Consider the following 14,786-nt stretch of genomic DNA (forward strand, 5'->3'; position numbering starts at 1 on the left):
GGGGGGGGGGGGGAGAAAGGGGAAAGGAGGCCTAAGGAGACCTGACATAAAAGTGATTAATCATTAACATCTGCAAGGCCTGGGTGTGGCTCCAAGAGGGGCCTGCTGGCTGTAAGACAAACCAGAGCTTGTGGGAAGGACTTGTGATCTGAGACTTGAGGGAAGCCTCTTTTTTTATACATCAACTAATTACATCAAGGTGTGGCAGGAGAGAGAAAAGGAAGGGTATCCAGGGAGCCAGAGTGGGGCAGAAGTTGCATGGCCACTGGGGGGGTGTAGTCCTGTTAATTCTACCATAACATACATGTTCAACAGTAGCCAATAGGAAATGCCAGACACAGGAATGTGGGTGAACTCTGACCCCTTGTGCTTTAGACTTAGGGTAGTACATTGTAGGCAGAATCTTTTTTCACTTTATGTCCAAGTGGAAGTTTTGCAATCAAGTAAGTCCATGGTGGCATAGCAAAACTAAGGGAGACTAGGGCCCCTCCTATCTTTTAGCCCTAAGAATTGAGTGACTATATCACTAACCCAGCAAGTGACCCAAGCACTAGACCCTACTCACCCACAGTGTGCCTGAAGCTGTCTCTCTCCAACTTCCCAACACAGTGCTCTTATCATCAGACCACAGGTTGTTAGGCATTATATAATCCAGCACTCCTTTGAAGCTGAGATACTGTACTTTGAATTTAAGGCATTGGATAAAGTGGATGGAGAGAGGTGGGAGCTTCTTTCCCACTGGAATCAAGAAGCCAAGCTAGAACCCAGACCATGCTTCTTTCTAGCACAACTTCCATTGCACTGGGCCACATATCTTCTAGTTCCTGTCTTCCTCCTGGTCTCACATATCTCCCTCTCGTGGCTGCCCAAGGAGTCAGCTTCAAAAAGAGGGTGGGTGAAGGGAATGGATAATCCCTTTGGCCTGACAATTATATCACTTTGCTGTAACTAGGCTTAAATAGATGAAAAAAGGGCCTAGAACCTGAGTTGCTTACATCCTGGGTGAGGACCGTAACCACTGAGCTAAAGCATGGAAGAAAGCTACCCTTCCTCTTTCATCCCAACTAGTCACAGGTTTTTGTCATGCAGTGATTGAACCCTGTACTTGCCTTGCCAGAGTGCAGCTTGCTCAGGGGCCAGGTTAAAGCTTATATGTTCATGCTGTACAGGAAGTTGGTTTGTAAGCTGTAAGTGCCAAAAATAGCACTTACATGGCTGGAAAACTATGATTTGGGCACAGAGCGAAATAGGAGTCTACCCTTTGTGCCTCCATCATCTCAAGATCCAAACTATCCAGGTACTTACCTGAAAGAAAAGGACCCCACCCACTTTCTGTCCAGTAGATCTAACGTAAATAATTTGCCCAGGGTTATGGGCTTTGCTCAGCCTGAGGGAGTAAAAAAAGTTACCCAAAGAACCTTGTCTACACTTTGCCTCTAAGGAATCCCAGCTTAACCTTCACTTTTTTCCAAGCTAGTATGACCAGGCTATTTTGCCTTTAGCTGCTTAGCTCTCTTATTCTTGCACTAGCTTCCCATGAAGCCTGAAAGGTTTCCTATTTCATCCTACAGAATTGCAGGGCTCTCCCATTCATTTGATCTCCAGATATGGATCCTATTTCACCCAGGAGGCACACAGATCTCTGTTTAACATGTACTAAGAAGACTCGCCTGGTTACAGTTCTACCTGATCTTGACCGTGTAAGGCAGTTTCAGCAGGATGCATACCTGAATGATTGTGTCTAACTAATAGCAAAATTCTACTTTCACAAATATGCAAGCACAGTCCTAAACATGGTAGACCCAGGTTTTGGTCTTCCCTCTGCCTAAAAGATTTGAACCTATATCTTTTATAACCTAGCAGGGTGCCCTAGCCATCAAGCTAGGTACAGCTAAGAACACGCTTTACCCCTATCTAACTCCATGGCTGAGGAAGGTGAGACATGGCTGAGAAGGATACAGTCCTGGGGTCTACTCCCATCTCACTAAGTTAAGCATTTTACCCAATTATTATTTAATACCAAATGCATCACTTACACTGATGTAAATCTGGAGTAATGCTCTTGTAGGTAATGGCACTATTCTGGATTACACTTTAGCAACATTGGGAAGTATCTGGCCCAATGGACCCACGTCAATGCAAGTGGGAGGGACTCTGGCCTGTGGTGCACAAGGTGATCTGAACACAAAATAGTGTACTCACTCTACCCTTTTGTGCAAGATGGATGCGTGAGCAAGCTGTCACAGGAGAGATATGATTTCAAGAGAGATTTGACAGTGGAGAGTCATTTAGTGTCCTATATGACAGGACAGGCTAGTGCCAGTGTGTTGGAGAATGCTGGAGTACACATGTGGGCTTCCTTCTTTTGAAAGGAAAGTTTGAAACATTGAGGTTTGCTCCTACCAGTCCACAAGGCTTTATTTTTCTCTATGCAGACACAGTCATACCCTCCTTTCTGTTAGGATTCTGGATCATGTTATCCAAGAGGATTCTCCTACATGAAGTACTCTAGTGAGAACAGCCACTAGGAAGCTAGTTTTTAGCAGGTGGAGCACCCTGTGAAAAAGCCTGTTCTCTGCTCCAATCTGTGTTATTTTTTAAATGACTATATAAAACTAAAGGTACAAGCAACAGTAGAAACAAGGACTCGCTCCTTCCATGCAAAGGCAATGCCCATCTCCCTAAGTTACAGTCATTCTCCATTTTTCTTCCCATGAATCTTTTCCTCTTGGGGACCAGTGACCTAGCTTCAATAGGAGGGGGCTCTCCAGGTTACCAGATCTGTTGCTTGGTGGTTAGGACTCTACCTTGGGATACAGTATGAGATCAGAATTCAAATCTTCTCATGGGGAAGTAGTCCTGGGACTGCCATTTCCTGGGCAAGTGCCTTATTAAGTAGACTACTGGGAAAAGATTAGGTGATAGTACTACATGAGCAGTATCAAACAGTCTCTAGTCAGGGTTTTTTTTCCCAGTCACAGTTCCACAAGGGCCTTGCATGACATTTGTGTGTCTTCATAGGGACAGAAGTTACAAATAAACCGATTAAAGTGGTCAGGAACCGGTCGAAACCTGTAACAAGACATAAGTTTAGCACACATAAAGCAGTTTCAGAATGGCTGAAACTGGCTTAAGATAAACCTGGTTAAATGTAGTATCAGACTTAACTGATTTGGGTCAAACTGGTTTATGGAACTTCTGTCCAAGACCCTTTCCTGGTTTAAGTTAAATCCCAGAATCCCAGCATGCTTTTCAGCCCTGGGCTGTGCTCTCTGCTCCAACAGAGCAGGACTGGCCCTGCCCCCAGCTGCCAGAAGGGATTTTTCCATCCCCAGCAGCCAGGAGCGTGGCAGATTCTCCAGCTTCACCCCCTCCTCTGCCAGGGAATCAACTCAGCTCCCAGCTGGGGCAGGAGAGTATAGCCCCCACTGCCAGCTTCCCCCCTACACTAGGTATGGGGTGGGCATTCTTCCCACCCCCTTCATCCCCAGCTGCCCCACAAGACCTGCTGGGCTGCAGGCCACACTCACTGGGAAGCCCCATGCTGCAGGACAATCAGGGGCAGGGGAGCTGCAGCCCTCCTCCAGTGTCAGCTGCGTTGCAGCCCTGCCACAGCCTGGTGGGTAGAGTGGGCCAGGAGCCACAGAGGCTGTGCCAGGCAGGGATGATGGGCAGCGGGGGTTGGGTCCGGCCATGCAGGGGGGGAGAGGACTCGCCTGACACCTGCAAGGAGCTTGGGGCGGGCCCAGCTCCCCAGCAGGGGCAGGGATGAGGCACTAGGCTGCATTTCTGCCCAGGAGGCACCGGGTAACCCTGATGCTCTGACTCCCTCAGGCTGGCTTCAGTGAAGCGGTGGCACGAGGGGCTGTTCTCACTCCCCCACTCCTGGGATGCATCAGGGGTCTGCAATAGGGATGGAGGAGGGAAGAGGAGGAGGCTGCCATTTTTCCTCCCCATTCCCTTCTTAGCCTGCCTGCCAGCTAGGGAGAATATATCACAGAGTGATCCACCCAGCTCCTGGCTGCAGGGAAGCCCACAGTCCCCACTTGAGCTGGGAGCTGGGGTGATCACCTGGCCATGCCCTCTCCCTGGCTGGCAAGCTGGCTGAGAAGGAAGTGGTGGTGGTGGGGGAATAGCCCTATTGTGGGCTTCCCAGCCCCTGTGTCAGGCTGTGTCCCCTTCCCAGCCCCTGGTTGCGGACCAAATCTGGAAGCTGGGCAGAGGTGAGGCACCTGTCACCTGCTACCTACTCGCAGCAGCCCCAGGCACTTGTGACAGGCTGCTGCAGGCCATAGGTGTGGGCAGCAGTGTGGGCAGGCAATGGCCACACGGCCCATGTGCATAGGCAGCGACTGACCCGCAGCAACCCGCTCCAAGTGCCTAGTGCAGCTGCAAGCAGGCAGCAGGTGCCTCACCTCTGCCCACTGTGATAGTTCACTTCACTGCTGCTGTTGGGAGAGGCAGGGGCAGAGAGCCACACTCCAGCCCACCTCAAAACCATGTGTGTGGGTCAGGAGGTGGCAGTCACTGACACCCACCCCCTCGGGCCACCCCAGCCCGGGCCGTGCTACTGTACCAGGAGGCAGTGGTGAGACAGGCTCCCCCACTCCCAACAGCCAGGTCACATCCCCCCTCCCTGCCCCCTCCCTGCATCTGGCTGGCTGCTCCTCAGAGGACCCAGCCCAGGATGTGTATTGGGGCCCCCACTGCTGCTGCCTGTGGTGGGGGGGATTAATTCCCCCTTCCCTTCAGGCTACTGGCACCTGTTCCCTGTGGCCCCAGGTGCATGTGCACAGCCCGGGGTACATGAGCGGAGCCTGTTGGTGCCCAAGCTGCCCCCCGCTACAATGAGGGGATTAAACACCCACTTCCCCTCAGGCTACCAGGGTCTGGTCCCAAAGCCGCTCCTGCCACCAGCCAGTGAGTGAGCAGGGGTGGCAAGGCTGTCTCCCTCCTCCCCCTCCAAGCACACCTGGGGTTGGGGACACTGCTGGTCAGGATAGGGGTTTAAACCCCTCCCCAACCATGCTCAGGCCACACCTCTTCCCTTAAATTAGTTTCCCTGCAGCTGAGGGCTTACTTTAGCACCCCTTGGCTTCTGGCCTGAGCCACTGCAGGCATGTGCTTGCATTTCCAGAGTCAAAAGTGGATGTCCACTTGCAACTTGGTTCAATTTATGCAGGTTAGAGTAACCTGCAAAGATTGAATCAATTCAGGCTCTGGCTTTTTGAATGTCTGTCCCTAGCCCATGGAAATGGATTGTAAAAGAGCATAAATGTAGTTAGATTCCTTTTTGCCCATGTTGCATTGGTCCTGAGAATGTACAGTAGGATAGTCTTAGCCACGTGGGTAGAAAATTTACATGCATAAAGAATTTAGACATTTTAGTGCAACTTGGGCTGTTACCTGGGACAAAACTGAATGTTGTTTCATAATTTCACACTAAAAAACTGCACAAGTGCCACTAAAAATCTTAGCAGTGAAGCAGATTGTAGCCCTTAGGATGCTGTCTATATTTCTGTGTTGGCACTCTCAAGAGAGCCACGAAAAAGCATGCCCTGTCCACCTACTCTGTACTCATCAAACCAAGAAATGAGATAGCTAGGCTACACTTGTGGTGTGTCCTTTCTACTTCCCGCTGCTGCTGTCAAGCATACCAGAGACAGAGATCCTGAGCATGTCCTGACTCATGTCCAGGCTTGGCATGTATGGAGCTGGAGCTGGAGCTGGAGCTGGAGCAGGTGGGTGGAACATACGTCTTGACAATGTCCTTGAGAGAGCAGTGGAAAGAGTAGGGACAAACCCTAATGTTTAAAGTTTTCTGCTTGATTAGTGTTAATAGGGACTAGTACCCAGGCTAAGTAACAAAGCCATATTTAAAATAATGGATGTAAGCAACTGAAAAATCCATTGTCCATGCAAAATACTGTTATCCTAGAGGAAATTTTGTATTAGCATTATTTACAAGACTGTGGAAAAACAAACATAAATCATATTACAGGTAGTCAAATAAGGCATGTGTTTCCCCTGTTGTTATGTATTTATCATCATGTATTACCACAGTGCCTAACAGCCCTACTTATGAACTTGGAATCATGGTGCAAGATGCTGTGCAAACACACAACAGAAACAAGTCTCTACCACAAATGTGGCAAACCTCAAATGCACAGGTCTTCAACCATGCAACTGTGGAAATATTGAGTAAAGCATGTAGTGAAATTAAAATGTTTAACTCATTTTCTGTTTTCAAAATCTACAGCATAGAACTGTAACAAATACATTGCTACTATGTTAAGGTAACAATTTTAAACACTTAGAATATAGGAAATACAAGGAGTTAAAGATCTTCTTTGTGACATTAAGTTGTCTGTATCAAATTATTCTCGACTGCTATATTGTTAAATCTTGCCTTTTTATGAAACTGGTTACACATTGTCCTGAAGAATTCATGCACAGCTCATTTACTTCAACGGAAGTTTCATGAATGTATGAAAGCACATACATACAAGTGACTAATGATGAATTCTACTCTTTCATTTTCTGACTGCTGTGTATTTAAATGTGTTTGCTAAGGTGATATCAGTATTCACTGCAGGTTAATATAGGGTGAGATCCTGGCTTTGTTAAAGTCCATGGTAAAATTTTCATTGGTTTTAGAAGTGCTAGGACTGCTTTCTTAAAAAGTAAGGGCACTTACACACATGCAGGGAGGCTGTTCTGATACACTGTAATTCAAGCGCATGGAGCATGGAAATTATCATGTTCTAGCAGATTCCAGCATCACGTGTATCAGCGTCCCTGTGCTGAAAAATGGTGGCATTCTATGAGCTTTAGTTTAAAGCACCCCCCGCCTGCCATTTTTCAGCATGGGGATACTGATACACATGATGCTCTGGGTGCTTTCATTTAGTGTGGCCCTGGAGCATGTCTGTAAACACCCTAAATGCCTAAATGAGCACATATTATATGGGGTGATGTGAGTGACTTCTGGTTGAAGTGCCTAATGCCTCCTTCTTTCTTTTTTTTTTCTTTTGCTGTTGAAGTGAAATAGCCTTGTGGTAGAGAGAATGAGCTCTGGGACTCCCAGCTTTTAAGCAAACATCCAAGCTCCACTAGGAAAAAAGCTAACTACTAGGGCTGTGCAAAATGGAAGCGTTCCGTCTCGACCAGTGTTTCTACGTTTCGACAGAACAGCGTTTTATTTTGACTTTTGTTTCGAGTCGAAACAGCTGTTCTGTTTCGTTCTGTTGAAATGTTCTGCTGTTTTGACCCTGTTTCGATGTTTCATCCATAGGATATAATGGGGAAGGTCAAAACAGGCTATAACTTTGGCATTTCTGGCCAGATTTGGATAAAACGTGCAGGAATGGTAGCCCCTTCTGAGGGCATGAAACATGCCAAGCTCCAAGACAATAGGTGCCAAGGGGTTCAGGGGAACTGCACCCCAAAGTCTTGAGAAAAAAACTCATGTCACATGTATGTGTTAAGCCACAGCAGAGTCAAAACTGCAGGAATGGTAGCCCCTGCTGAGGCCAGAAAGCTTGCTAAGTTTCAAAGAGATAGGTGCAGGGGGTTTGGGGAAACTGCACCCCAAAGTCTTGAGAAAAACAATCATGTCATGTGTACTTGTTAAGCCACAGCAGGGTCAAAACTGCAGGCATGCTAGCCCCTGCTGAGGCCACAAAGCCTGCCATGTTTCAAGGAGATAGGTGCAGGGGTTTGGGGGAAACTGCACCTCAAGCTGTGGACAAGCAAAACTCATGACATGGGTGACTCTGTGTGTGTTAAGGTGCAGCAGGCTGCAGGCCTGATAGCCCCTGCTGAAGCCACAAAGCCTGCCAGCTATAGAGGAGATAGGTTCAGGGATTCTGGGTTCTGGGGCCCTGCACCTCTGGCTGCTGACAAGCAAAACTCATGTCATGGGTGCTTGTGGGACTGTGTCTGTCTTGGGGCACGGGGAAGGGGAAACTATTGCAGGCCTGGCTGTTAGGCCCTGCTGCAGCCACTAAGCCTGCCAGCTGTCAAGGAGATGGGTGCAGGGGTTCTGGGTTCTGGGACTATGAACCCCTAGCGGCTCACAGGCAAAACTCATGACATGGGTGCTTGTGCAACTGCTGCCTCTCATCAGGCAGCAGGACAGAAGGTCCCCCATCACTTGCCACCACAGACCTGGTGGTAATAATTGACCACAGTATGAACATGAGCTGACAGTATGATACTGTGGCCAGCAGGGCCAGCAATACGCTGGCATGCATCAATTGATGCATCTCCAGCAAAACCATTGCAAAGTGATTCACCTGCTCTACTCAGCTTTACTCAGCACTGGTGAGATCACAGCTGGAGTACTGCTTCCAGTTCTGGGCTCCGCACCTTAACCAGGATGTGGTAAAGCTTGCCAGAGTCCAGAGAAGAGCTACCCATATGGTCAGAGACTTGTACAGCAAGCCATACAAGGAAAGGCTGAGGGACCTGAGACTCTTCAGTCTGAAAAAGAGAAAACTGAGAGAAGACTTGGTAGCAGCTTCATGCCCTCAGAAGGGGCTACCATTCCTGCAAGTTTTATCCAAATCTGGCCAGAAATGACAAAGTTATAGGCTGTTTCAACCTTCCCCATTATAGCCTATGGGTGAAATGTCAAGACAGTGTTGAAACAGTGAAACATTTTGATTTGCCTTGTTTTGTTTCAAGGCTGTTTCGACCATATCTGTTTCATTTTGATTTTGCTGTTTCAACCTCGAAACAGGTCAAAACAGCGTCAAAACAAAACTGGTGGCGAAATTTTACACAGCCCAACTACCTACTGTTTGCTCCAAACCTTTGCTATTCAATAAGGAGAAACCCCCTCAGCCTAGAGAGGTGCCCTTTAAAAAAAACCAAAATGCTTAAGTGTCACAAATGACTATTTCCTTTCTTGTGCTCTGGAGGAGAATTCTGACAGCCTGCCAAAATGCTGGACATTCTATTCAGCTGTGTCCCTGGCCATGTACTAAGACCCCGCTGGAAAATCTATGAGTAATCAGGTAGAGAGCCAGGGTTTCTTCTAGCACTTGTCTTGGCTCCCAGACCTAGCACATGACCTCAGCATCCCCTACCTCTATGGGAAGCAGGTTCCCTAACTTCAGCTGGAGGGCAAGGATTGCTAAGAGAGACTTTACTTCCATGAACATTTTGTGGGATTCAGTACATGATCTTCCTGTCTCGTACAGTACATAACCCTTCTGCCTCCCATCAGGAGCCCCAAATGCAGAAGGTCTGCCATGTCCCAGGTAAAATCCAATCAAGCTCTCAAATTGACTATGTAGTCTCAGCAGCCCATGTTACCACCTGGGACACTACATGTAGCAAGAGTCCCCTACATCTTGCAGGACAGAGGGAGGCTTGCAGGGTTCCCTCTATCACTTTGTTCCAGCAGGCCATCTTGTCCCTTCCCTTGATTTGCCTATAGTTCAAACTCTATGAGATACCTGCATTTGTTTTTACCTTGTTTTTAAAACGAGATAGCAATTTCATACAAAGACAACATTAAAAGACCATTATTTAGGTTGCAAGAGCCAGCACCCACAATTTGTCCATGAAACAATAATTCGCTCATTATGAACATGCATTATGATGTTTAATGATGGAATAACATATTTTTGCTGCAGGACTTCATTTAGCTCACAGCTTACATGTGGAAAGGGGTTTAAATTAAACTTGCGTGACAACTGTAAATCTTGTATTTTCTAACTTTTGAGTGTTCACCTTTGCAACCCAAAAAACATTCTTTATACAAATTAACATATGATTGTATATAAACAGATGTTGTCTCTATATAAGCACACATAATGTAAGTTTTTATGATCTTCATAAAATGTGCACACAACAACCTACCTTTTTTCCCTTTTCCACTACAGAGGACAGCTGGGGCCAAAGTCTGTCCACAGGTATGTGTGCATACTGTGCATTTCTCACCAAACTTTGAGGGACTCCATGAACCCTTCTGAGGGCAAACTTCTATCCTTTAATGACAGTATAGTTTCTCTTCTAGTTTAGCTTGCATTTGAAAGCGAACTTTCCTCAAACTGAACAACAAAATCATAGCATCACCAGACAAAGCTTAAAATCCTTTAAAATGCCAGCTTGATGACATCATGTCTGATTTAATGCAGAAAAACAGGGTAAGAAGTCATGTGTCATACTCTGCATACAGGGGTCAAGAACTCTGTGAATAGGATGCATTTGGTGTGCTTGCCACATCGCTTGCTTTCACCCCCTTCCCAGTGAACACTCATAATAGGAAAATTATCTTCTGCTCTCCTTGATGGGAAAAAAGCATCAGTAACAAGGAAAGAAATGATAGAAAAGAGGTAGTGACACAGTGAATGAGATAATCCTTTGTGCTAATCTATATGGCACCCTTTATTATCAATGTGAAATCCTGTGAATTTAGATGACTCTTTCCCTCCTCTCCAGTAACTTGCTAATGATAAGCCATAACCCTTGTAAGATCAGAAGGACCAAGATGACAGTTAAGAAGTAAAACCTCATTTTAAATGAAACTCATGCTCTCACCTGTTATGTCTCAAATAATAAAGAACCTGACTAACATGAAGTTTGAAACTATTTTCTTTGTCAGTTTTGCATGCAATTCTATTCTGTTGAGATAGGAAGTTGATAGTTTAGTTATAAATAAAGGAGGCAGAAAAAGGCATGAGTTTAACTGCATTTTTCAACAGAAATTTGGGATGAAGTGCAGTGCCTCAGAGAACATGTCACTGAGGCCCAGACCCAACAGTTCAGAAACTGTCAGAAAAGAAGGTAAATGGACATCTGGCCCACTCTCTTTGAACTGATGCAATTAAATCAATGTGCACAGTCCTGCTGGGCTGAACCAATAACACTCCTTTACACAGGAATAGCTAAAGTAGTAACAAGGCTAGCACCACTGCTCTTGATAGATAGACACATTGGCTGTGTCCAGATGAGTGCGGCAGTGCGGTATGTGGCACTTCAGACCTATCTGTGGCACCACACACTACACATGCAAGCATTCCCCATGCTTCTACTTTGCAATGTGGGGTGCTTTCTTGACCTGAGGAAATCCCGGGGTCAATGAAAGAAGTGGGGTGGTGCACTTGGCAGTAGCGCACATCGCCCAAAACCAAAGTCTGGCCAGCCAGAGCCATACTCCAGCTGCCGGCCAGACTTCCTGCCATGGCTGAAGCCCCAGGAGACCCCCAGGTAAGGCTGCTGGCCCTAGTCTCCCCTACCTCACCTGGGGTAACCTGTCACATGCCAGAGTGTGCATGGCACAGGTGTTCCTCAGGGACAAGTAACAGTGGCACAAAGTGCACCATTGCTACTTGTCCCCGGGGAAACAAACATTCACGCTCGTCTGGACACACCCGTTATGTAGTCTCCCTAGGTCTTGGGATTAGAAAGCTGAGTCTACTCATAATCTTGGGCCACCAAGTACCAATGCAACTTGCTCTTGCCTTCTTACTGAGCCAATTTGGGTGGCTCAATATAAGTATATGCTTGAATCAGAGTTAATTACAGAGTACTTTTTCATTTTGCCTTGGAGTCAAAACTGGGATGGCTTTTGTAAGGGATATCTTGCTTACTACCAACTTAAAAATGTAGGACTTGAATGATGTTTAAGCTTTTTTCCAGTTGTAAAAAGCTTGACAAAAAAACAAAAGATGCAAAAAAAAAGTTTTGAAAACAACAGTTGAGGTATCTTCTTTTTCTCATCTTAAACTACTTTCCAGCACATTTAATATTTTGAAAGGCAGAAATCAGCTGCATTCCAGTTGTTTAACTGTTGCACAAGCACAACAAGAATGGTATCCAAGCTTTTTCACCCCATCCCTTTAAGTGTAATGGACACTTGTGGAGAAAGCTATTTGATGGCACAAAGATCTCTGCTCAGCCACTCTCAAATATCAGTTTCCTCATTTTCTTACCCTCTGTTTCCGCAGGCTTCCTGGGCTGGTGGGAGATGGGCTTGGAGACTTCCCAGAGCGGGGAGTAGAAAGCTGGCTACCAGGGGTTCCATTAACTAGAAAAGCAATAAATAAAGAAAGAAAAGATGGTGTGTAAGCAAAAGCAGAGAAAAATTATTAACTTTAACATATTGTGTTCTTTCTATTTTTTCTTACTGTACTTAGTGTCTCTATCAGATTGTAAACATTACATAGAAGTAATTCACAAATGAACTTTCTTAGCACTGTGAGTCCTACACTGACAGTTTAGATGGTGCTTAGACAAATAATCAACACACCTAAAATGACTGTTTAGTCAAAGTCAATGAACTTCATTACATTTTCTTAAACTGCCTGGTTTCTATGCATACAAATGATGGAAATCCATATGCTTTGTTGCCTTAACAAATATTTGCTATATTTAATCCCTTTCATTTCATTTAGTTGTGCCTCCCAGTGGTACCCACTAGGAATAAAAAGCAGCACTGCTTGCAAGAACAAATCACTGTTGCTTAGTTTCAGATACTCTGTTGTTTGAAGAGATTTCTGCATTACTATCAGACCCAAACATCATCTCAGAACAAACTCTAAAACACTGGACCTACACAAATGAAGGGGCCATAAAACCCCTGCTACACATCTTATCAAACCATCACTTTCTTAAATAAGTTCATTTAAAAGAAAATCTATTTTTAGGAACAACTTTTGCATTTATTTTTCTTTCTAAAATTAATGAAAACTTAATACTAGCAGACCACAACCACTTGCTACAAAGTAATCACATGGAAAATATTGATAAGATTCCTAAAAGCTTATTAAAGAATTTAAAGAAATACTACCTAATAGAGATACTCTTTAAATAAGCAACTGCCATATTACAATCCATATTTATCAGCATCAAGAAAAAAATCAGCTATTAGATGCCCCAATTCTGAATCTTACAGTAATATTTACTAACTAGAGTACCAGTAAAACATTTAACTTACCTTCTATGAGCTCTAACATGGACACAGTCTTAATGTTTTAACTTGATAATAGCAAGCAAAAAAATCTTGCCCTGTACTAAGCCAAGCTGTAGCAAAAATGAGAAGCAGTGGGATTAGTTAAGGATAGCTAAGGCTGCTCACAGAGCGAGCTGAATGAGATGCTGGATTCATAAGCAGAAGCCTTTTCTGCGTAAGGCTGACGTCTTCAGAGCAGCAGTGGGAGGTGCAGGTGCTGTCTTAGGGCTACATCAAAGGTGTCAATTAAGCATATTGCCGCTGCTTCAGAATGCTGAGCAACTGCAACCCCCACTCTCCTTCCACGAAGCCCCGAAAGCCTAAGCAATTTCATATGCTCTGCACTGAATCATAACGAGGTGCCTTTGGGGGCAATATACCAAATGACTCATCTGAAAATCAAAATGACAATAACTCTTGTAAAACCTTGGCTGACTGGCAAGCTAGCAACTGCTAAATCCTTCAGATAATGCAGCAGGTCTTTCTAATAGATTTTTTTAGTGCTTTCACATACCAATTATTCTCACCAGTAAATATTGGGCCCACATGTTATCAAAAGGGGACACACACTTACTTTCCTATGGTACTCCGAGATGCATTATACAATACATTATACACAATATGGTTGCGGCTAATAACATGATTTTACAATTAAAACTAGCTCCACTAATAATGTGTTGGGTTTCTATGATTTTTTTTTCTCATTTGGACAGAAGAGAGAAAAAGGAAACAAAGGAGAGATTAAAAACAAAGTGCTGGAGACTAAAAGTCTTCAAGCCTGCTTTACGTTGAGTGGACTTACAAGGCCAGTTAGAAACATCAGCTTCACTAATGTAAAAAAAGAAACCATCCTCCTTTACTTTGATCAGATCATCAGAGATCTGGCTACTGTCAGAGTGGAATTTAAGGTGCTAGCTTCTACTGAGAACATCTATATCAGTGGTCACCAACCAGTGGATCTCGATCCACTGGTAGATCTTGGAGCCTCTTGGCGTTGATCTGAGGCTGGGGTGGGAGGCTGAGTGCCTGCGTGCATGCACACACGTACCCCAGCCAAGCAGGTCAGTCTGTGGGGGAGCGTCACATGTATTAAGCTCCTGCAAGTTTAAAAAAGACCATGGGATGCTTTAACTAAGCTCATTTGATTACTTTAAATAAAGTGCCCTAGTGGCCATTTTTAAACCCACGGGGGCTTACACACATGGTGCTGCCATGATGCTAAAGAACATGTTGAAGCACATGTATAGGCACTTTATAATATTAAAACCATTTTTCCTGAATTCTTTGCAACAGAAGAATTACTCTAGCTTTTTTCTATGCTGAAAAAATGAGGGGAAGCTAAGAGTTGGTCTTTTCTAAGGGGTGTCTTGGATCTAATGAGGTGTGTCTTGAGTCTAAAAAGTTTGATAACCACTGCCTTAGAAACTGATTTTCTCCCCATGATTTGCAATGATAATTTTATTTAGAATGAATGTTTCAGCTCATCTGTCCTCAAAGTAAGTCTAGAGGGAAAAAAGTAGACATGTAATGGCATTCATTTACCTTTGGAATTTGATCCTAGATACAGTAGGGTTACCATACATCTGTGTTTTCCCAGACATGCCCTCTTTTTTGGCCCCTTGTCTTTGTGTCTGGGCTAGTTTTTGAAATGCGAGCAAATGTATGGGTTTTTGCTTTGCCTCTGCTTTCCTGGGCTGGCTGCTTGGGGCTGGAAGCAGTGGGCAAGGTGATTGGCTGTTGCAGGTCACGTGGTCTGCCTGAGGGTCCCTGCAAATTGCTCCCAGGTAAGAGATGAAGATTGTGTGTATTTGTGTGTATGTGT

The 14,786-nt window shown here is 45.1% G+C and overlaps 1 protein-coding gene across 4 annotated transcripts in view; it reads right to left on the reverse strand.

Annotated features, from left to right (window-relative positions):
• The window catches only part of DCLK1 (doublecortin like kinase 1), a 554,864-nt gene that overhangs the window by 123,007 nt on the left and 417,071 nt on the right, over positions 1-14,786 (reverse strand). For 3 of the 4 annotated variants that reach the window (XM_019524465.1, XM_019524466.1, XM_019524468.1), the window contains exon 5: positions 11,946-12,040. In XM_019524465.1, the coding sequence (XP_019380010.1) occupies positions 11,946-12,040 (95 nt within the window). Of the gene's footprint in view, positions 1-11,945; positions 12,041-12,949; positions 13,095-14,786 lie in introns of those variants that run through there. The other variant, XM_019524467.1, reaches the window with a different exon arrangement.

Source organism: Gavialis gangeticus, unplaced genomic scaffold (assembly GCF_001723915.1).
Source record: "Gavialis gangeticus isolate Ggan-Ray unplaced genomic scaffold, GavGan_comp1, whole genome shotgun sequence".
Lineage (NCBI taxonomy): Eukaryota > Metazoa > Chordata > Crocodylia > Gavialidae > Gavialis > Gavialis gangeticus.